The sequence below is a fragment of the Chiloscyllium punctatum genome, chromosome 19 (assembly GCF_047496795.1).
Source record: "Chiloscyllium punctatum isolate Juve2018m chromosome 19, sChiPun1.3, whole genome shotgun sequence".
Taxonomy (NCBI): domain Eukaryota; kingdom Metazoa; phylum Chordata; class Chondrichthyes; order Orectolobiformes; family Hemiscylliidae; genus Chiloscyllium; species Chiloscyllium punctatum.
In genome coordinates this window covers 84,304,411-84,325,948 of record NC_092757.1, presented here as the reverse complement: position 1 = coordinate 84,325,948, position 21,538 = coordinate 84,304,411, and the positions used below count along the sequence as shown (strand labels likewise).

At 40.5% G+C, this 21,538-nt stretch overlaps 1 protein-coding gene across 1 annotated transcript in view; it reads right to left on the bottom strand.

Annotated features, from left to right (window-relative positions):
• The window catches only part of nf1a (neurofibromin 1a), a 324,748-nt gene that overhangs the window by 226,305 nt on the left and 76,905 nt on the right, over positions 1 to 21,538 (bottom strand). The window contains exons 10-15 of the mRNA XM_072589187.1: positions 19,682 to 19,810; positions 18,031 to 18,105; positions 14,518 to 14,649; positions 11,931 to 12,065; positions 7,906 to 8,019; positions 7,355 to 7,434 (exon numbers count right to left, since the gene is read on the bottom strand). Coding sequence (XP_072445288.1) covers positions 7,355 to 7,434; positions 7,906 to 8,019; positions 11,931 to 12,065; positions 14,518 to 14,649; positions 18,031 to 18,105; positions 19,682 to 19,810 — 665 coding nt within the window. The remainder of the gene's footprint in view (positions 1 to 7,354; positions 7,435 to 7,905; positions 8,020 to 11,930; positions 12,066 to 14,517; positions 14,650 to 18,030; positions 18,106 to 19,681; positions 19,811 to 21,538) is intronic.

Sequence of the window (21,538 nt, the reverse complement as noted above, 5' to 3'; positions counted from 1 at the left end):
GCAAGGACTGATTAGGGATAGTCAACATGGCTTTGCACGTGGGAAATGTCTCACAAACTTGATTGAGTTTTTTAAAGAAGTAACAAAGAGGATTGAGGAGGGCAAAGTGGTAGATGTGATCTATATGGACTTCAGTAAGGTGTTCGACAAGATTTCCCAGAAGACACTGGTTAACAAGGCCAGATCTCATTGAATACAGGGAGAACTAGCCACTTGGATGCAGAACTAGCTCAAAGATCGAAGACAGAGGGTGGTGTTGGAGGGTTGTTTTTCAAACTGGAGGCCTGCAACCAGTGGAGTGCCACAAGGATCAATGCTGGGTCCAATACTTATAATTTATATCGACGTAAGCATAACAGGTATAGTTACTAAGTTTGCAGATGACACCAAAATTGGAGGTGCAGTGGACAGTGAAGAAGGTTAGCTCAGATTACAACTGGATCTTGATCAGATGGGCCAATGCACCCATGAATGAAGTTTAAGATGAAGTTTAATTTAGATCAATGCGAGCTGCTGCATTTTGGAAAGGCAAATCAGAGCAGCATTTATACACTTAATGGTAAGGGCCTGAGAAGGGTTGGTGAACAAAGAGACTTTAGAGTCCAGGTTCATTGTTCCTTGAAAGTTGAGGTGCAGGTAGATAGGATAGTGAAGGCAATGCTTGGTATGCTTTCCTTGATTGGTCAGAGCACTGAGTAAAAGAGGTTGAGAGGTCAGGTTGTGGCCGTACACAACTTTAGTTAGGCCACTTTTGGAATAGCGTGTGCAATTCTGGTCTCCATCCTATCGAAGGATGTTGTGAAACTTGAAAGGGTTCAGAAAAGATTTACAAGCATGTTGCCAGGATTGGAAGATTTGAGTTATAGGGAGAGGTTGAATGGGCTATGGCTGTTTTCCCTGGAGCATGGAGGCAGAGGGCTGACCTTATAGAGGTTTATAAAATCATGAGGGACATGGATAGGATAAATAGACAAAGTCTTTTCTCTGGGGCGGGGGAGTCCAGAACTAGAGGGCATAAGTTTAGGGTGAGAGGGGAAAGATATAAAAGGGACCCAAGGAGTAACTTTTTCACGCAGAGGCTGGTAAGAGTATGGAATGAGCTGCCAAAGGAAGTGGAGGTAGCTAGTACAATTGCAACATTTAAAAAGACATCTGGGTGGGTATATGAATAGGAAGAGTTTGGAGGGATATGGGCCGGTTGCTGGCAAGTGAGACGAGATTAGGTTGGGATAGCTGGTCGTCATTAATGAGTTGGACCAAAGGGTGTGTTTCCATGCTGCACATCTCTATGACACAGATAACTGTTTCTGCACTGTAGATTAGAGATTTGATGGGGACCCTGCAGAATCACTGAAAGAACAGCCTCTGAGGTAATTGCCTGGGAAATTGAAGATTCTGCTGGATAATTTCCCTACACCTAGACCCCTCCGAAAGTATCCATTTAATATGAAAATTTCAAACACTTTTGCTCCAGTTAGGTAAAGAGTGTTATTCAGGAAATGTTAAGACAATTGAAAACTTAGTCTAACTCCTGGATAACTATTAAACTGTGCCCCTACTTGCCACAAACACTCACAACTGCACCTACTCCAGGCCCTGCACATTCCCACACAGGTCATGACCCCTACGTGTTCCAGACCAGCCACACGCTTACCCCATTGCATATACAGCATTTGTTTTTGTTCATTCACGTGATTTAGACGTCACTGACTTGGCTCAGAGAACAATCAACAGTCAACCACATTGCTGTAGTCTGGAGTCACATATGGACCAGACCAGGTGAGGTTAAAAATGTGTTGCTGGAAAAGCGCAAGTCAGGCAGCATCAAAGGAGAAGGGCTTATGCCCGAAACGTCAATTCTCCTTCTCCTTTGATGCTGCCTGACCTGCGCTTTTCCAGCAACACATTTTTAAGCTCTGATCCCCATCATCTGCAGTCCTCACTTTCTCCCAGACCAGGTGAGGACAGATTTCCTTCCCTAAAAGGTCATTAGTAAACCAGATGGGTTTTTCCAACAATTGACATTGGATGCATGATCATTCAAGCTTAATTCCAGATTTTTTAAACTGAATTCAAATTCAACAATCTGCCACGGTGGGATTTGAACTAGGGTCCCCAGAACATTACCCGAGTGTCTAGATCAACAGTCCAGCAATAATACCCCAAGGCCATACCTTCCTCACTGCCTCCTTCTGCAACTACAAGTTCACCACCTGCCTGTACACAGGCTCAAGTCAGCATTACAAAAGAATATCCTCCACTTCCTTGACAGATGCAGCTCCAACAACATGACGGCTGACAACAGCCAAGACAAAGCAATTTCAACATTAAATCCCTTCACTACCAACACAGTGACAGCGATGTGCATTATCTACAAGATACATTGCAACAACTCACCAAAGGTCCCTCAGTCATCATCTTCTAAACCCACAACACGGGGCACAGTGGTTAGCACTGCTGCCTCACAGCGCCAGAGACCCGGGTTCAATTCCCACCTTAGGCAACTGATTGTGCAAACTCCATACATTCTCCCAGTGTCTGCGTGGGTTTCCTCCGGGTGCTCCGGTTTCCTCCCACAGTCCAAAGATGTGCCGGTCAGGTGAATTGGCCATGCTAAATTGCCCATAGTGTTAGGTGAAGGGGTAAATGTAGGAGTATGGGTGGGTTGCCGCTTCTGCGGGTCGGTGTGGACTTGTTGAGCCGAAGGGCCTGTTTCCACACTGTAAGTAATCTAAAAACATCTAGAAGAACAAGGACAGCAGACACATTGAAACACCACCATATATAATTTCCCCAAGTCACATACTATCCCAACTTGGAATTACACATCATTCTTTTTGTGTTGTCAAGTGAAAATCCTGGAAATTCCTTCCTCATAGAACTGCACCTGCACCCTCTTATCCACTCCACATATAGGTAGAGTCAAATGTGAAAATAAGATGCCTATCATTCCACATCTAAAACAAAATATAATTGAAAGAGCAGGACAATTAGAGTCATAGGACATACAGCATTGAAACAGACCCTTGGGTCCAACCCGTCCATGCTGACCAGATATGCCCAACCCAATCTAGTCCTACCTGCCAGCATTCAGCCCATATCCCTCCAAACCCTTCCTATTCATCTCCCCATCCAAATGCCTTTTAAATGTTGTAAATATACCAGCCTCCACCACTTCCTCTGACAGCTCATTCTATACACATTCCACTCTGTTGCCACTTAGGTCTCTTTTATATCTTTCCCCTCTCACCCTAAACCTATGCCCTCTAGTTCTGGACTCCCCAACCCCAAGGAAGAGAGACTTTGTCTATTTATCCTATCCATTCTCCCCATAATTTTGTAAACCTCTATAAAGGTCACCCTTCAGCCTCTGGCACTCCAGGGAAAACAGCCCCAAACTATTCAGCCTCTCCCTACAGCTCAAATCCTCCAACCCTGGCAACATCCTTGTACATCTTTTCTGAACCCTTTCGAGTTTCACAACATCTTCCCGATAAGGAGGAGACCAGAACTGCACGCAATATTCCAACAGTGGCCTAACCAATGTCCTGTACAGCCACATCATGAGCTCCCAACTCCTGTACTCAGTACTCTGACCAATAAAGGAAAGGATACCAAACGCCGCCTTCACTATCCTGCCTACCTGCGACTCCACTTTCTAGGAGCTATGAACCTGCACTCCAAGGTCTCTTTGTTCAGCAACACTCCCCAGGACCTTACCATTAAGTGTATAAGTCCTGCTAAGATTTGCTTTCCCAAAATGCAGCACCTCGCATTTATCTGAATTAAACTCCATCTGCCACTTCTCACCGCACTGGCCATCTGATCAAAATCCTGGTGGAATCTGAGGCAACTTTCTTCACTATCCAAGATACCTCCAATTTTGGTGTCATCTGCAAACTTACTAACTATGCGTCTTATGCTTGCATCCAAATCAGTTATATAAATGACAAAAAGTAGTGGACACAGCAACAATCTTTGTGGCACTCCACTGGCTCCAGGCCTCCAGTTTGGAAAACAATCCTCGACCACCACCTTCTTTCTTCTACCTTTGAGACAGTTCTGTGTCCAGATGGCTAGTTCTCCCTGCATTCCATGAAATCTAACTTTGCTAGCCAGTCATCCCATGGGGAATCTTGTCGAAATCCATATAGATCACATCCACTGCTCTTCCCTCGTCGATCTTCTTTGTTACTTCCTCAAAAAACTCAATCAACCTTTGTGAGACATGATTTCCCACACACAAAACCATGTTGACTATCCCTAATCAGTCATTACCTTTCCGAATACATGTACATCCTGTCCCTCAGGATTCCTTCCCACCACCAATGTCAGGCTCACTGGTCTATAGTTCCCTGGCTTGTCCTTACCACCTTTCTTAAACAGTGGCACCACATCAGCCAACCTCCAGTCTTCCAACATCTCACCTGTGATTATCGATGATACAAACATCTCAACAACAGGCCCAACAATCACTTCTCTAGCTTCCCACAGAGCTCTTGGGTACACCTGATCAGGTCCTGGGAATTTATCCACCTTTATGCATTTCAAAACATCCAGCACTTCCTCCTCTGTAATCTGGACATTTTTCAAGATGTCACCATCTATTTCCCTACATTCTATATCTTTCATGTCCTTTTCCACAGTAAACGTGAATGCAAAATACTCATTTAGTATCTCCCCCATTTTCTGTGGCTCTATACAAAAGCTGCCTTGCTGATCTTTGAGGGGGCCTATTCTCTCCTTAGTTACCTTTTTGACCTTAATGTATTTATAAAAACCCTTTGGATTCTCCTTCACTCTATTAACCAAAGCTATTTCATGTCCCCTTTTTGTCATCCTCATTTCCCTCAAGTATACTCCCACTGCTTTTATACTCTAAGGACTCACTCGATCTCTCCTGTCTATATCTGATATATGCGTCCTTCTTTTTCTTAACCAAACCCTCAATTCTTTAGTCATCCAGCATTCCCTATACCTACCAGCCTTTCCTTTCACTCTAACAGGAATATACTTTCTCTGGATTTTCGTTATCTCATTTCTGAAGGCTTTCCATTTTCCAGCCATCCCTTTCCCTGCGAACATCTGCCCCCAATCAGCTTTTGAAAGTTCTTGCCTAATACTGTCAAAATTTGCCCTTCTCCAATTTAGAACTGCAACTTTTAGATCTGGTCTATCCTTTTCCATCACTATTTTAATAGAATTATGATCACTAACCCCAAAGTGCTCCCCAACTGACACCTCAGTCACCTTCCACCCTACAAACCTTCGCATCAACCAAATCATCCGCCGACATTTCCGCCACCTCCAAAAAGACCCCACCACCAGGGATATATTTCCCTCCCCACCCCTTTCCGCCTTCCGCAAAGACCGTTCCCTCCGTGACTACCTAGTCAGGTCCACACCCCGCTACGACCCACCCTCCCATTCTGGCACTTTCCCCTGCCACCGCAGGAACTGTAAAACCTGTGCCCACACCTCCTCCCTCACCTCTATCCAAGGCCCTAAAGGAGCCTTCCACATCCATCAAAGTTTCACCTGCACATCCACCAATATCATTTATTGTATCCGTTGCTCCCGATGTGGTCTCCTCTACATTGGGGAGACTGGGCGCCTCCTAGCAGAGCGCTTTAGGGAACATCTCCGAGACACCCGCAACAATCAACCAAACCGCCCTGTGGCCCAACATTTCAACTCCCCCTCCGCCGAGGACATGGAGGTCCTGGGCCTCCTTCACTGCCGCTCCCTCACCACCAGACACCTGGAGGAAGAACGCCTCATCTTCCGCCTCGGAACACTTCAACCCCAGGGCATCAATGTGGACTTCAACAGCTTCCTCATTTCCCCTTCCCCCACCTCTTCCTAGTTTCAAACTTCCAGCTCAGTTACTGTCTCCTTGACTTGTCCGACCTGCCTATCTTCTTTTCCACCTATCCACTCCACCCTCTTCTCTTTGACCTATCACCTTCATCTCCTCCCCCACTCACCCATTGTACTCTATGCTGCTCTCTCCCCACCCCCACCCTCCTCTAGCTTATCTCTCCATGCTGCAGGCTCACTGCCTTTATTCCTGATGAAGGGCTTTTGCCCGAAACGTTGATTTCGCTGCTCGTTGGATGCTGCCTGAACTGCTGTGCTCTTCCAGCACCACTAATCCAGTATTTGATTTTCAGCATCTGCAGTCATTGTTTTTACCTCAGTCACCTGCCCGACTTTATTTCCCAAGAGTAGGTCAAATTTTGCCCCTTCTCTAACAGGTACATCCACATACTGAATCAGAAAATGTTCTTGTACACACTTAACAAATTCCTCTCCATCTAAACCCCTTAATACTATGGCAGTCCCAGTCTATGTTTGGAAAGTTAAAATCCCCTACCATAACCACCCTATTATTCTTACAGATAGCTGATGTCCCCTTACAAGTTTGTTTCTCAATTTCTCTCAGACTGTTAGGGGGTCTATAATACACTCCCAATAAGGTGATCATCCCTTACTTATTTCTCAACTCCACCCAAATAACCTTCCTGGATGTATTTCTGGGAATATCCTCTCTCAGTACAGCTGTAATGCTATCCCTTATCAAAGCCACCACTCCCCCTCCTTTCTTGCCTCCCTTTCCATTCTTCCTGTAGCATTTACATCCTGGAACATTAAGCTGCCAGTCCTGCCCATCCCTGAGCCATGTTTCTGTAATTGCTATGATATCCCAGTCCCATGCTCCTAACCATGCCCTGAGTTCATCTGCCTTCCCTGTTGGACTCTTGCATTGAAATAAATGCAGTTTAATTTATTAGGGATGGATGGTGCTCAGTTAAAACAATTAAATGGAGACTCTCTTTTTTTACAAAAGATATCCATGTGAGATATCCATGTGAAATGCAATCAGCTCAAATTGCATTTATTGCTCACCCCCAATTACCATGGAGGCCTTCGTGAAGCACTTCAGTCCTGGGAGTGGGACATCAATAGCACTATTAATGCTCTAGAATTCTGACCAAGTGACAATTAAGAAATGTGATATCGGTTCAAGTCAGGAAAGTATGTGGCTTTGTGGGGATCTTGCAGTTGGTGTTTTTCACATGCATCTGCTGCCCTTTTCCATCTTGGTTGTAGGGAATCAGGGTTTGCAATGTGCTGTGGGAGCAGCTCCCCTATGATACTCATGCTCTGAAACGTTGTTGAAATAATTTCAATGTTATTGCCAGATTTATTTTGAACTATACACATTTTACATCCAGAAAGGCTCTAAACCCTTCCAAATTCCAAATGCAATAATGATGTAGAATGGGTACAAGAGCAACACGTTTATAATATAAACTTTCCGAAGGTTACAGAACATGCCCATAATCCTCACCTTATATCCCAGAAGGTTTCTATTGGTGCGTCTGGATTCCATAACTCTATGTTTTCTGGTTGGTGAAGAACTAACAAGGCCTGAAAATAGGAACAGAAAGAACATTTAGAACAAATTCATGCATGCCCTGTTACTGGCTAGAACTTTCAACCAAATTTTTGGATCTCTCAGTGGTCTATGCACTGATGTTTCCAATTACAGAACAATTTGATCATCAACATTTTAGATTCAAGACTTAGGTTATCAGTAAGGTTAACCTCAAGTAAACATTCCTGAGCATGTTTTAGTCATTCTGATTAATTGTCATTTTTTTAAAAAAGGCGGCTGTGAAAAGGTATTTATAAAACACAAAGGAAGACATTAACTAATGGAATTGCATAGTGAATTTATTGGCATCTGTGAAGACAGTAACATTTTTGATGCTCACCAGAACTTTTAAAACAAAATAAGCCAGCACTAAGTGAAAAGACATGCAAAAGGGAACAAATGCAAAACATATATGTCTTTGGAAAAAGAACTGCACCAATACATGTTTAAATCAATGTCCTTACCTCCATGGCTTCCTGTGCTATCTCAGGCATACTCATCTGTGGAACCAGTTGAACCAAACCAGTTATTAACTCAGCAGTGCTGCTCTGAATTTCATGTCCAAGTTTCCCTGGATTCTGCGCAACAACAGACAGCATTTTGGAAAGCAGAAAGTGGAAAAAAAAGTCCAGTTTAAAACATTTCCCACTTTTTCTTAATAATCGTTCATGGGATGTGGGCTGGCCCAGAGAACAGTTTCAGCTGTATTGCAGAGTCACACATAGGTCAGACCAGGGAAAACGGCAAATTTCCTTTCCTGTAAACCAGGTAGCTTTTCACAACAATGGTCACCATTAGGTTAACTTTTTATTCCAGTTTTTCTTTGAACTGAATTCAAATTTCACCACCTGCCAAAATAGAATTCAAATCCATATTTCCAGAACACTGGCCTGAGGTTTTGAATTGCTCAATGCATGACATTACCACTGCACTACACATGGTGCCCTCTTGCCCTTTTGAAAATAAAATTTAATTCTTAAAATATGACTAAGACCATGACCTTTTTTCCTGAACAGGTCATTTGGTACAAAGTGTTTAACTTTATAATAAAAAATAACTTGCTCATAATGTTGTCTTCAGCTGTGGCACAAAGTTTCCAAGGGTTTAAGTTGCAAGTTGTGCATTGTTATCAAGTAAATATTGCAATATTATTTCTTTTAGTTCACAGAACAGACTTAGTTCATATTTAATATAAATTGCTGCTATTCGATTTTAGACATCTTTCAGCTAGTGTCACCTAACACGTTGATAGGTTGCTGTGTCATGTCACCTGAAATTCCAATCAATTTCTACTCGTATTCTAAACTAAATAACCATTACCAACATGACTAAAAATCTGTTCAGCTGTGCTTCCCTCGATAATCCCAAATTTCATTTCATGCATACCAGACTGAAATCCATAGCTATCATGATTGGCAGCAAAACTGCTCCTCTCATCATGCTCAGATTAATTTACGAATGTACATGTTCGATTTCTCAGCTGACTCAGTGTGTAATTAGTCTCCACATTGCTCTATCCTCATATCAGCTGATACTACTAATATCTAGAAAATCACTAATCTCCAACCATAACATCCTCAATAACTGATCCGCCTGGAGTACAGAATTCCAACAATTAACCACGTTCAGAGTGAAGAAACCCCTCAACTGAGTTTTCAGAGACTATATCCCCTGGTTCTGGACTCACCAAGCAAAGAAAATATCCTTCCTACATCTACCCTTACAAGTCCTGTGTCAGGTTTGCATGCTTCAAATTAGGTCACTGTTCATTCTTAATGCTGGAAAACGTAGGCACATTCTCCAGAATCTTTCCCCATAGGAAGATCCCATTACCCCAACAATGTGTCCAGTGTGGCCTTATTTGCAATCCATCTATGGAAAGTATATCCTTTCTTAGGTAAATTGAGCAATAAAGGTGTGATCTCACCAAGCCTTGAGCAATTGCTGCAAGACATTAATATTCCTTTACTTAAATCCTCTTCCAAGGAGGCCCAAGGATTTCTTTTGCAGAGTCAGTTATACAATACTAAGGAGCTAATGTGCCATTGTTTTTTTTTCCTCAAAGAGCAATCAAATACGGGGGCAGCACAGTAGCTCAGTGTTCAACTCAGCGCTGCCTCAGAGCGCCAGGGACCTGGGTTCGATTCCACCCTCAGGGACTGACTGTGTGGAGTTAACACGTTCTCCCTGTGTCTACGTGGGTTTCCTCCAGGCGCTTCAGTTTCCTCCCATGGTCCAAACATGTGCAGGTTAGGTAGATGGGCCCTGCTAAATTGCCCTGTGTTGTTCAGGGATGTGCATTCTAGGTGGGTTAGGCATGGGAAGGGCAGAGCTATGGGGCAGGGGATTGGGCCTGGGTGGTACGCTCTTCAGAGGGTTGGTGTGGTCTTTATGGACCAAATAACCTGCTTCCATCCCATTGAGATTCTATGATTCTAAGAGATATTAATTAAATGTTTATGAAAACAGGATTTTGAGGGAACATCCTACAGGAGGAGTGAGGAGAGACTGAGAGAGAATCCCAGAACCCAGATAGCTGAAAGAATAGTTGCCAATGGGGGTGCAACGACTCTTGGGCAAAACCAAAGTGACCAGACTGGGAGAGCATGGATATCTGAGAGGCTGGAGATGGGCAGGATGGGATGGAGGTATGGGCAGGCAAGACTGAAGAGTGATAAAGATAAGAATCTTCAAATTGGGGTTCCTTATGCAGGAGGAGAACGAATATCCGCCATGGGCTGGAGGGAGGACATAATTGTGGCAACGTGCACCAAGTTGAGTATTGTGTTCAGTTCTGGTCACCTTGCTAGAAGGATGCTATTAAACTGGAAAGAGTGCAGAAGAAATTTACAAGGATGTTGCCAGACTTAGGGGTCTGAGTTATAGCTGAGTTATAGGTTGGACAAGCTAAGAAACTGAGTAGAGGATTTTGCAGAAGTGTAAAAGATCGTGAGGTTGGATAGGGTGGATGCACTCAGTCTTTTTCCGAGGGTTGGGGAACCAAGGACGAGAGGGCATCAGTTTCAGGCTAGAGGGAAAATAAAAGGGGACCTGAGAGGCAACCTTTTGACACAGAGTGGTACACATATGGAATGAGCTGGCAGCTGAAGTGATTGAGGCAGGTACATTAACAATATTTAAAAGGCATTTGGACAAATACATGGATAGGAAAGGTTTGGAGGATATGGGCCAAGTGCAAGGAAATGGGATTAGTGTGAATGGACATTTTGGTCAGCATGGAGCAGTTTGGGCCCAAGGCCATGTCTCCATGCTGTCGGACTCTGCCTCTAATGAATTTGAGGTAATACAGCCTTGAATATGGCCTTAAAAATAGACATTTTGTCCAAGGTTTTCATCTTGCCTTCAAAACAATTCACAGGAAACATCAAAGCAAAGGAAAAACAATACTAATACTGTTCAAAACTGACAGTGCTGATTGGCAAGTGGACCAATTGGTCAAGGTGATATCATGAAGAGTGTACCAGTTAATTATGACTGACAGTTAATTACGGAGTTTTCTTCAAGTTTTAAACCAAGCATGACAACTTTAATTGATCAAGGCATTACCCTAAGAAATGCAACAGAGAATGGCTCTCATTAACTTCGTTCAGTTGAAACGGGTGCAGTGGGTATCATCCCATCTAACATAACAGCCATTTTCAGCTTCCCCAGTCTGATTGTGCTGCAGAGTTTAGTGCTTCAAATCACAAATTCTTTACAATTAATATCATAGCAAGTTTCACATTCAGGCTGAACAGACTCAGTGACTAGTGATGCTAAGGATTTCTAACAGCAATATTCCTTATTCCAGTTGTACAACTGAATCTCAAAAGAGCCTTACATATCATTAGCTCAACTACACAGTTGTAAGATTACATTTTTGCTAATTCAATGCATCAGCACACACCTGACAGGAGCATTGATTGGTCTACAGAGAAATCATGACTTTGATGCCTTAATTCAAGAGCCCTTGGCCTAATGTTTTTCAATTCTGATAATCCTCAGTTGGGGAGTTGATTCAAGTTTCCCTGAATCTTCGCGCTTCCTCAACACCAAGTCAGGTTTGTACTAATGCATAGGATTGTCAAATATCTTCATATAGAAGACAGTAGCAATTCAACTGGTACTAAAAATCATTTGTTGTCTTGTTAACGTCAAAACTTTCATTTTTTTTTAGCATTCATACCAATTCAACAGATTAGAATTCTATTCATCACACATGAAATAATTTTTGGAACCTAGCAATTCAAAACAGTGCTCAACTGGATAGTCATAGTAAGGCTTAAGAATTGGGAGTTACAGAAGTGACACATTAGCATCCACGAGGAAACAAAGTTATCATCCTAAGAATAAAAAACACAATTCATAATAACTTTCACATTTTTAAAATCTTCAATTTCTGATGAATTGATCACAAATAAATAGCACTAGTTGGTCACATGAATACTCCATCCAAGTTTTGAATCTTGCGTCCCACTCCAATACTTACATGTAACATAAGCTTTGGGTCTCCATGAATTAATTTCACAATTGCCAACAATAAAAATTTATAACTTCGGGTTTCTGAGTCTGTTGGTTTTTCTTTAAATTTAAGGCTGGTCATTTTTTCCTTGAATGTAAGGCTCTGAAATAAATTATTTTCAAAAAGAGGAATCATGAAAATCAGTAATCTATTTCTCACAATTCATCTGATAATACAAATTAAAATACTGCTCTGGATTTGAATGCACTAATATCTGACTCATATGTTAACAAGATTAGCCTGCAAATACATACACATATTATAACCAGTACACAGATCTGAAAGGCAATTATAAAGCAATGAAACATTAGTAAATGCATGGCAGAAAAGGTGCTGTTTAAAACTTAATCTGATCTTTTTCCAACAGTTAAGATCTTATTTGAGAAGGTGGATGCATGCTACATAGTCAGACCTAGATGGATTATGTAGTGTTTACTAATGTAACTAAGCACAGAAAAGGCAGTGGTCTAATTGCTTTTCTGTGATAGTTACTATGAATCATACTTACAGCAACAGAAGCCCACTGCCATGCAAAACAGTGACTGGTTGGCATCTGATCATGTGAGCGACAGCAGCCAATAAGCACAGAAAATAAAGCAGAAGACAAAGCACCACCAATCAATGTCAGATTAGCCATGTTAAACAGCTGCTACCTATCCGAACAGGTGATACTAAATATACATTAACAAATGAGTCATGGAATGAAAGGCTTTGCAACATGTTTTACAACTGATATACTTCCCCCACCCCCTCCCAATAAGCTGCCAGTAGTTTTGGTCAATAGGCTCCAATTCACCAACAGTCAACATACTCAGCTTTAGATTCTTGGGAAAAGCTTTGCAACCACAATACTCATCTAATTGCTATGTATGGACAGAAATAAAGTAATATTAGGGTCCAAGTTAATCATGTTCAATGAAACAGCAAACTAAAGGTTCAAAAGGCAAAGCTACACAAATTTAGTTCTGGATTCCCGACCTGCAATACTCCTTTACATCCACTTAAGAAAATAAATCACCTTTTCTCGATATAATGTAACAAGCATCATCCCCTTAGCACTTCAATCATTAGAAATCTAAAATACCAGTGATAGACAAGTACAAAGATTTACCTGGTCCGTCCAGTTGTGTAGTGTCAATTCAACACCAATGTGCAAAACAGACTACAGTATAAAACAAACACATACACAGCAAGTATCCAGTGTAAAAAACAATAAACATCAAACATCTATGCTATCACTCTGTAGAATAGGGTCAAAAGTTGATTGTCCAACTGCTTCTTTTGGCAATTACTTTTCCTAATCTTCCAGCTAAGGAATTAAGCCAAGTATCAGAACAATAAATACTAGTGAAAAGATAAATAAATGAATTAAGGTAAAAATGAAGCGTTAATGATCTAAATGTATGGCTTCCATTATGTTCCCACTGGTTCAGAAAGCAGCACTGGTCTGATCAAAATATTTTGCTCCTCAGTTGAGACGTCAAAATCTCTAAGGCACATATCTTCATCCGTCACCTTCCCTCATCTGGCTAAGATTAACAGTCACAAGAAACAACAGAAATGTATCCATATACTGTACAGCTGACTGCAAGGACATGTCATGACTTTTTACTATTTGCTTGCTCAACAGCTGGATTTGCAATTGTTGTTGAGGATCTGGGACTATGGCACCTGACATCTCAGGTGGGAAGGACATAGGCTACAAAGAAAGCAAAATCTTGGAATCAAGACCACGTAATACTATTTGAAAAGGTAATCATACTTTATGATTGTAATATGAACATTTTTCTCTCACGGAGGCTACTAAAAAAATTGTACCTACAGTACATAATGAAACCGAAGTCTTGCCCATATTCTAGTAAAACATCTCGGGCTTCCAGTTTGTGTTAAAGGTTATGCTATGAAACATTTCCTAGTATGCACATGGTGGCAAAATGCATAATTCTTAATTCCTAATACAAACAGCTATATAGCAAAATCCCTCTCATTTCACCTCAACAAAGTTTCTTCTCTTGTCGACTTAACACGTTTAATCTTTTGTTCTAAGCTAATTTCAAGTTTCCATACTAAAAAGAACTAACTGTGCCAGTACATGGCAAGTATTTATATTTGTCTATCCACTACTGAAAAGTATCCTGCAAAAGCTCAACTAAAAACGTTCCTACTTGTTCTCTCAAAAGAACTACTCCTTTCCAAACAGAGCAGGATCAAAAATATCCACAAATTTCTACATTTCACTACAGTAAAAATGTAATTCTTTACCAAACCAAAAACTCTACCTTTACTACACTGAAAAGAATTGCTCAATGTTTACTCTCCAGACTAAGAATAGAAATCCAACGATGACTTGTATCCCACTGAATTGGTTAAGTATTTGGACTGTGATATATTCTAACTGTTGCAAAATCACAGATTTATTTTTTATTTAGGGATGCATGGTTCAAAAAAAAAAAATTGTGCTACAAACTATCTCCCAGACAAACAGTTATGGAAAAACTGCAGGAATGGCATGATGGAAACATTCAAATAATAAGAAACTGCTAAAGGGGCATACCGACGTCATACGCAAGGGAGCATGTGTGCTGCAGCTCTGCATCACCCGATTCAAAGTTTCCGCTAACATGCCTCTAAGTTCTCCTGAGTAACAGTACACAGCATCGATCTTAGGCCACCAATCCACTGCAGACTGAAGGTGTAAACGAATGGAGGCAGATTTTGGAGGATGTAGGTGAAGAGCAAGGAAACAAGAGAACAAATTTAGACAGTTTATCACAGTACAATTGAATGACCACCTCTCATATTTTGACTGAAATCTTCATAATTTAAACTGTTAATGCACCATTCCTTTACTCTACAGAAGGGCATGCAAGAGTTTTTGCACCTATACAACCTTGAAAATTATAGTTTCCTTGCAGGTCTTTGATACATGTACAAGAATATTTCACTCTTTCCCCCCCCCCCCCCGCCCCGTGCTGTGAACTTGCTCCCAAATAGAACTGTGTGCAGATTATTACAGAATTTACAAAATCAATATTAGTTCAGGCCTTGTTAAAGTTTAGTTCCTAGTGGTGAAAGACCAGAACTCCAACTAACTTTGTACATACAGCACCTACCAATGCTGTTAATAACGATATCATGTCCAAAGAACATAAGCCTCAGGCCTCAGCTTTTTCAACAGATCCTAGAAGTTGAATGGAAGTCATTGACCAAATTTAGTCCCAATTTGCTTCCAAAATTTATGATGATTTTAACATCTTCACAAAAGAAGCTACAATTTTAAGTTCCTTTTTCTGAAGTGGGTTGCCATGATTGAACACCATTGATGTGCACCAATCATTCCCTCAGCAGTTTCTAACTGACCAAGATGGTGCAACTGCTTTTTTATATTGAGTTTCCTGTCAAATGACACTGGTTTGCAAAGTAATACAAGTAGTTAAGACTAGGCCTTTCATGTTCAAATGCATCTCTAACAGTACTGCAAGGCTAGTGACTAATCTTCTCTTAGACAGAAGTAGATTTTGTGGGGGGAGATGGAGGAGGAGGAAACCAGTACAGGAAATGTGAATTGACTATTTGTTTATTCAGCGACAGGAAGCAATCAAGCTGTATTCAAGCAGTGCTGATAGATGAAAAGTGCTTCCAGGCTTAAATTATCCTAATTCAGAAACCACAGGAGAACCAGAAAGGCAGCAAATCAAATAAGCCACAACTGTAAAACTGCCACGATTTCAAGAAAGCTTCAGTCTTTTGTTAACTTCAGACATCCCTGAAAATACAACATAGTTACTTTTAAAAATCATAGCTCATGACTATCTCAGCCACTGGCTATTTATTTGTCACATGTTTCAGGCAAAAGCATAATATTACTGACTGTGGAGTCAAAAATATTTCACGACAAAACGCTACGGGCTTGCACTAGCTTCTGTAGTTAAAGGAAAATATTTATGCCCATATTGTTTGCTCTTCCCTAAATCATTAAAAATCATTTACAGGATTCAAACTTCAAATGCAAGCATTTTTGTATGTTTCCCCTCAGTCTCGCATTAATGAAAAAAAATTAGTTCTTTCCTCAGCTCTCTTTTTCTAACGTAACGTACATCTGCAGATTTTCTCCTCTATTCAAGTCTGCCTTGCCTCAAGTCATAATCAATGTCGCTCTTGAGTCAACCACTAGGAGGTGCAAGAGTGTCACAGGTCAATTAGCTTTCTTCAGAAATCTCTCCTTCCTAATCAACTCCTCTCACGCAGTCTAATAACAAACTGGAACTCTGGTCTCTCCCAGGAGAGGCAATCTTGGACAAAATAACTGCCCAATTGCTACTGCTGCTAATTAATTATGCAACAATCTTTTACTATCCTGATGCAAAATCATGAGCCTGAAATTTTAACGTTCTCTTTAGACTTGCTGCCTTAGCTGCTGAGCAGCAGTGTTGTGTGCTTTGATTCCACATTTCCAGCATCCATAGCCGAGCACTTCTCTGAAATTCTCAAATTCTCATTACTTCCTCCACAGCATCTGCTGGAAAAGAGCATCAGCTGATGCACTCTTCACTCAGAACCCAACTCTACTATGTTTGTTTGAGCACCTCAAATGCTCTAGGTTTGTCACCAGTATCATTTTCACTTCAACAATATTCTGTTCTTGATTATTTGAAGTTTTCATATAACTCTAACGAACTAAAGGAAATAAAGCAAACTGTATGCTAAACATTAAAATTAATCTTTAAACAAAGCAACTTTTAATTAACATTCAATCGTGCTCTCAATAGAGAAAGATATGCAAGATAAAACTTGGTTCTTTGATCAGTTATTTTCAAATATAACAAGTGGCCAGTTTCATTAAATACTTACACTTCTGTTTAAAAGAAACTGCAGAGGTCAAGGAAACAATCTTAGAAAAATAGTTAAATTATTCAAATTATGATCATGTCCTGAGAAATAATGAATGATTCCTTCAAAGCTGCTTGCTTATGAAGACATTGCTTGTTTACCTTTTTATGGTCAGCAAATATTTCTTTGGCAACATCTGAATCTCATTTCTAATCCATTTGGACCAGGGATACTTGTTAACCTTTGGACTATAAGAATCTCACAATAGAACAACTTCACTGAAGGCTTAATGTAGAAACTGGGTCCATGGTATTCTCAAGTTGAGACTCCATGCAGGGTAAACTGACTTCTGCTGAGCAACAATTTAGGATACCTCAGCTTTCAACACCAGAAATAAGAAAACATCAATCTTGGTAAGTTTGTAAATATGTGAACCCTTCTTTTCTCTTCATGGTTGCTTAATCATCTGTGTGTCTCCATCACTTGCATTTGAATTTCAAATCATCAGCACTCAAGCTTTTTTCAACCAAAATTGGTCCCAGGCACTGAATTAACAAGATTAGCCAAAAGACTAGCAGATTACTCTGGAGGTTGCCCCAATATTACTACCAATTTCCAAGTGAAGAGAAATGGAAGGCCTTTTATTCTGTGCAAATTAAAAGAATGGTGCGCTGACAGAGCAGCACCCAACATTCCCATTTTAAAATGTATCCAACTCAATGTCAATGCCAGAAATCTTCAAAATATATGCAAATTTAAAGTGAATTGATCATTGTTTAATCAAAGCCACAATTAACATTATTCACATCATGCTTTTACCACAGAGTACCAAGAGAGAATTTAGAAACTTGTAAATTACATCAGCATAAACCATTCAAATCTACAGGGCAGCACGGTGGCACAGTGGTTAGCACTGCTGCCTCACAGCGTCAGGGACCTGCATTCAATTCCCACCTCGGGCGACTGACTGTGTGGAGTTTGCACATTCTCCCCGTGTCTGCATGGGTTTCCTCCGGGTGCTCCGGTTTCCTCCCACAGTCCAAAGATGTGCAGGTCAGGTGAATTGGCCATGCTAAATTGCCTGTAGTGTTAGGTGAAGGGGTAAATGTAGGGGAATGGGTCTGGGTGGGTTACTCTTCAGGAGGATCGGTGTGGACTTGAAGGGCCTGTTTCCACACTAATCAAGTAATCTAATTTAATCTAATTATCCAGCTGAAAAGAATTAAGGAATACTTACATTTGTAATAATTCTGTGCAGTGAATTAACCAACACATAATGAAAGGTTGGAGGGGAGGAGGAAGCCAAACAGATCTGTCACAAAACAAAGAAACTGACCTTAGCATAAAGGTGAAATCCAAAACAGCGCTATACCTTTGCCAGATTGTTCAAGATTTCAGAAAGCAGCCTCCCACCAAGCTTGTGTTCAGCACACTTCTTTATTGGCTCTTAGTATTATCTGAAGTGTCACATGCGAAATAAAATCATGGAAAAGCACCACCTTGTTGTAGCAGGATAACACAATGTAGCATAGCTAGTAACAATCTCATCCCAAGAATAATTTTAAAAGGTACTTTTTAAATCAGACATTTAAATAGAACAGGTTATATTTCATATTCTTTGTTCACAGCACTGTTCGCTCTTTTAAATCCTTTATTGGACAGAAATGTTGTGCAATTAAAACTCCATTTCCCCCAGTTATGTTACTCTTGGTTCAATAGTAGCACTCAAGCCTGAGAATCAACACTTACCTCCAAAGACCTAACATTTCAGGACAGTAATGAACATAAAAGATCCAACATCACTTTTCAAAAAAAAGCCATGCCCAATGTTTAGTGAGTAGCCATCATTAAATTGATCATCTAGTCAAGTACCTTGGCTTCACAATATGACAATTATTCCAGTTCCAGAATGGATTATTCTTCTTCCTTGTGTAATATAATCATTTTGCATAATCCCTGGTAATTTTTTGTGGCCTAGCATGTATGCTACTGCATTGTACTGATTTTACTCTCTGAATAGGCTCATTTCAGTCAGCTGCAATTATGAAGCTCCCCAACAGAAAACTAAAGTGAAAAACCTTTACAGAGATGCTGTGGGCCAGTAGTCAACTGCCATTAATACACAAGGTTGCCAATTGAAACTCCTACATAAGCTTGACAAATGGTGGCAATCAGTGCAGTCATTTACAACCTAACACCAGGGAAGCTGGCTGTGGAAACTCCAAGCTGCAATCTCTCACCAGCTGAACAATCGTTAGAGGACAGGCCGTCACCTTCCCACAGCAACAAGCAAACAATCAACAATGTTAGTAGCAGTTCCCATAACCCCCATAACAAAAAGTGTTTTTTCCCCCAAGTTCTCAGTTTTTCTTTCTTACCAAGCAACTGACATCTGAATCATTTGTCAAAGTGTCAGAATGCATCGATTTCCATTTATTTTTCCAGTTCCCAACTGAATAAAAGAGGAGTTATGAGGAGCTGAACAGTCAATTCTTGTTCCCAATCCTTGTACATGAGTATTGATTATTCTTCTATAATTCTCCATTAAGAAGCAGTTCAAAATTTCACCTACATAGCCAAGCTGACAGCCCTATATTGACCAAACCATTAATGCATGCATGAGGTCAAGGGACAGCAGCATAATTAGTTGGTTCCATCATGAATAAATGGAGTCCAGCGGATTCTTCATGTTGACCTTTTCCCATCCTAACTCCTCTACAGATTCATTTGTACCAGCGATATCAAGTTACCTTTTTCCAGGGAACCTTTATATGAATATTATTGTAACTAGTTTCAATTCCAAACCATATTCTAAAATATGATCCCCTCAGATATCAAGAAATTTGCATTGAACTTTTCCAAAGCAGAAAGAAAGTTTAGTTAGATACCTTGAAGTGATTATTATTGTGAGGGTTGATGCGAAAACAGGAAACAAAACAGTCTATCATGAGATCTACATCTGCACTCTGGCTGCCAGCACCTCTGGAGAAAGGCTTGCTAGGATTAAACAACAGGGCCTATGAAATAAAAACAGACCAAAGCAATTACCGAAACAAAGAATTACAGATGTGATAATCTAATGCAATGATCAGATGAAGTTCGTGGATATTGTTTTTTGGATCACTTTGAAAGTTCCCAGTTCAATCAAAATATAAAAGTAGAAAGGAAACATTGCAGTAGCATTCGCTCATTTTAATGCTATCCCTATCCTTTAGACAGTGTGCGCTGTTTGAATTTATACATTTGGACTTGCTTGTACTTTTGGAATTTAAGACAAGTATGATGTTTTGGCTTTAACCTAGGCTTTAATGTATTGAAAGGCATCGCTGTCTGTATCTTCAACACTGACCTGCCCATCTGCTGCCCTGCATGACATAACCACTTAGGTCAGTCTTGTCTTAAAAAAGGCAATGTATCCAGTATTAAACGTGTGGCTGTCTCACGTCACTTCATTGCCTAGTTGCTCTAGTTCTGATGTCTTTAACATTTCACAGGTTAAACTAATTTAAGATTTCCATTTTGTCATCAAGTTGAAAATCATAAATCATGTTTGTATCCACTTATCCCACTATTAAACAAAAAAGGACAATTGTCACAGAGAAATTAAATGCATGAAGTGGGGCAGGGTGATTTTTTTGGGGTGGGGGATGGAGGACAGAGGACAGAAAGGAACATGCAGGCCACGTTAGAAAGTCCAGGAAGTCATAAATAGATGTCAGTGTCTTCTCAATTTTAAAAAAAAAGGCACAAGGGTGTTTAGTAAAAACACTCAATTTGTTTAAAGGCAGTTCCCAGCAATCAGGGTGGCATTCACAGAATGAAAAACAAGCCCCTTGTCTGCCTTCGGTGAGAATGGTAGATTGTCTTTTTTGATATTGACTCTATTAAAATCAGTCTGCAGTGAGTATCTTGTCAAATTTAAGCAGTTTGTTCTCGCCTTACATGAGGACATGTAAGCAACATGGAAACTTGTTGGATAGGTTTACCACACGGTCTTGAAATATTGTTTGGATGAGTGGGAGGGAATGAGAATTACGAAGATGTGTTCTCTCTTAGCACATCTAAGCATATCTAAGCCTCAGACCCTGTGAACTCATCACTAACGTTCTGGTAAACCTTGCAAAGTACAGAAGATCAATAATTCATCCTATGTGAGAAAACAGCTATACTTTCAACCTGCATTGTGCACTCTGACTCCTTGCTGAACAACGAATCCACTGTGATATCACCTGTGCGAACAGAGGTGACAATACTCATTAATCTCCAACTATAATAGCTCCTGGTTTCTGGTTTTCACATCAGAGTACTTGATTTAAGGAAAGCAGGCAAGAAGGTAATAACTGCCTTCAATAAATGTTTTGCTCAACTCATGCCAATAATACAGAACAGGTGAGCCACACTAAAATCCAAGTTGTTTTCCTCTCTTTCTCTTCAACCCAGTTGGATAATGTATCAATCTCCAGTCAAGAATTAGGGGTATTCTGTTATCCACAAGGGTTAAATGTTTGCCTCTACCTAATTTCTTGGAATTACTAACAAGAACATGAATCTTAGATTTTAAAATTGCCCAAATAAGCAAATATCAGCAACTTGTGAGCAAGAACCTACACCATTCACCTTAATGATGCAGCACACTCATGCACAAATGACCTACACTAACAAATCTTGGTAAAGCTTATTTAAGAAACAGTTGTCTGTCTCCTTCAGTTTCCCCTGTCCCAAATAATTTACAGACATTTAATCTC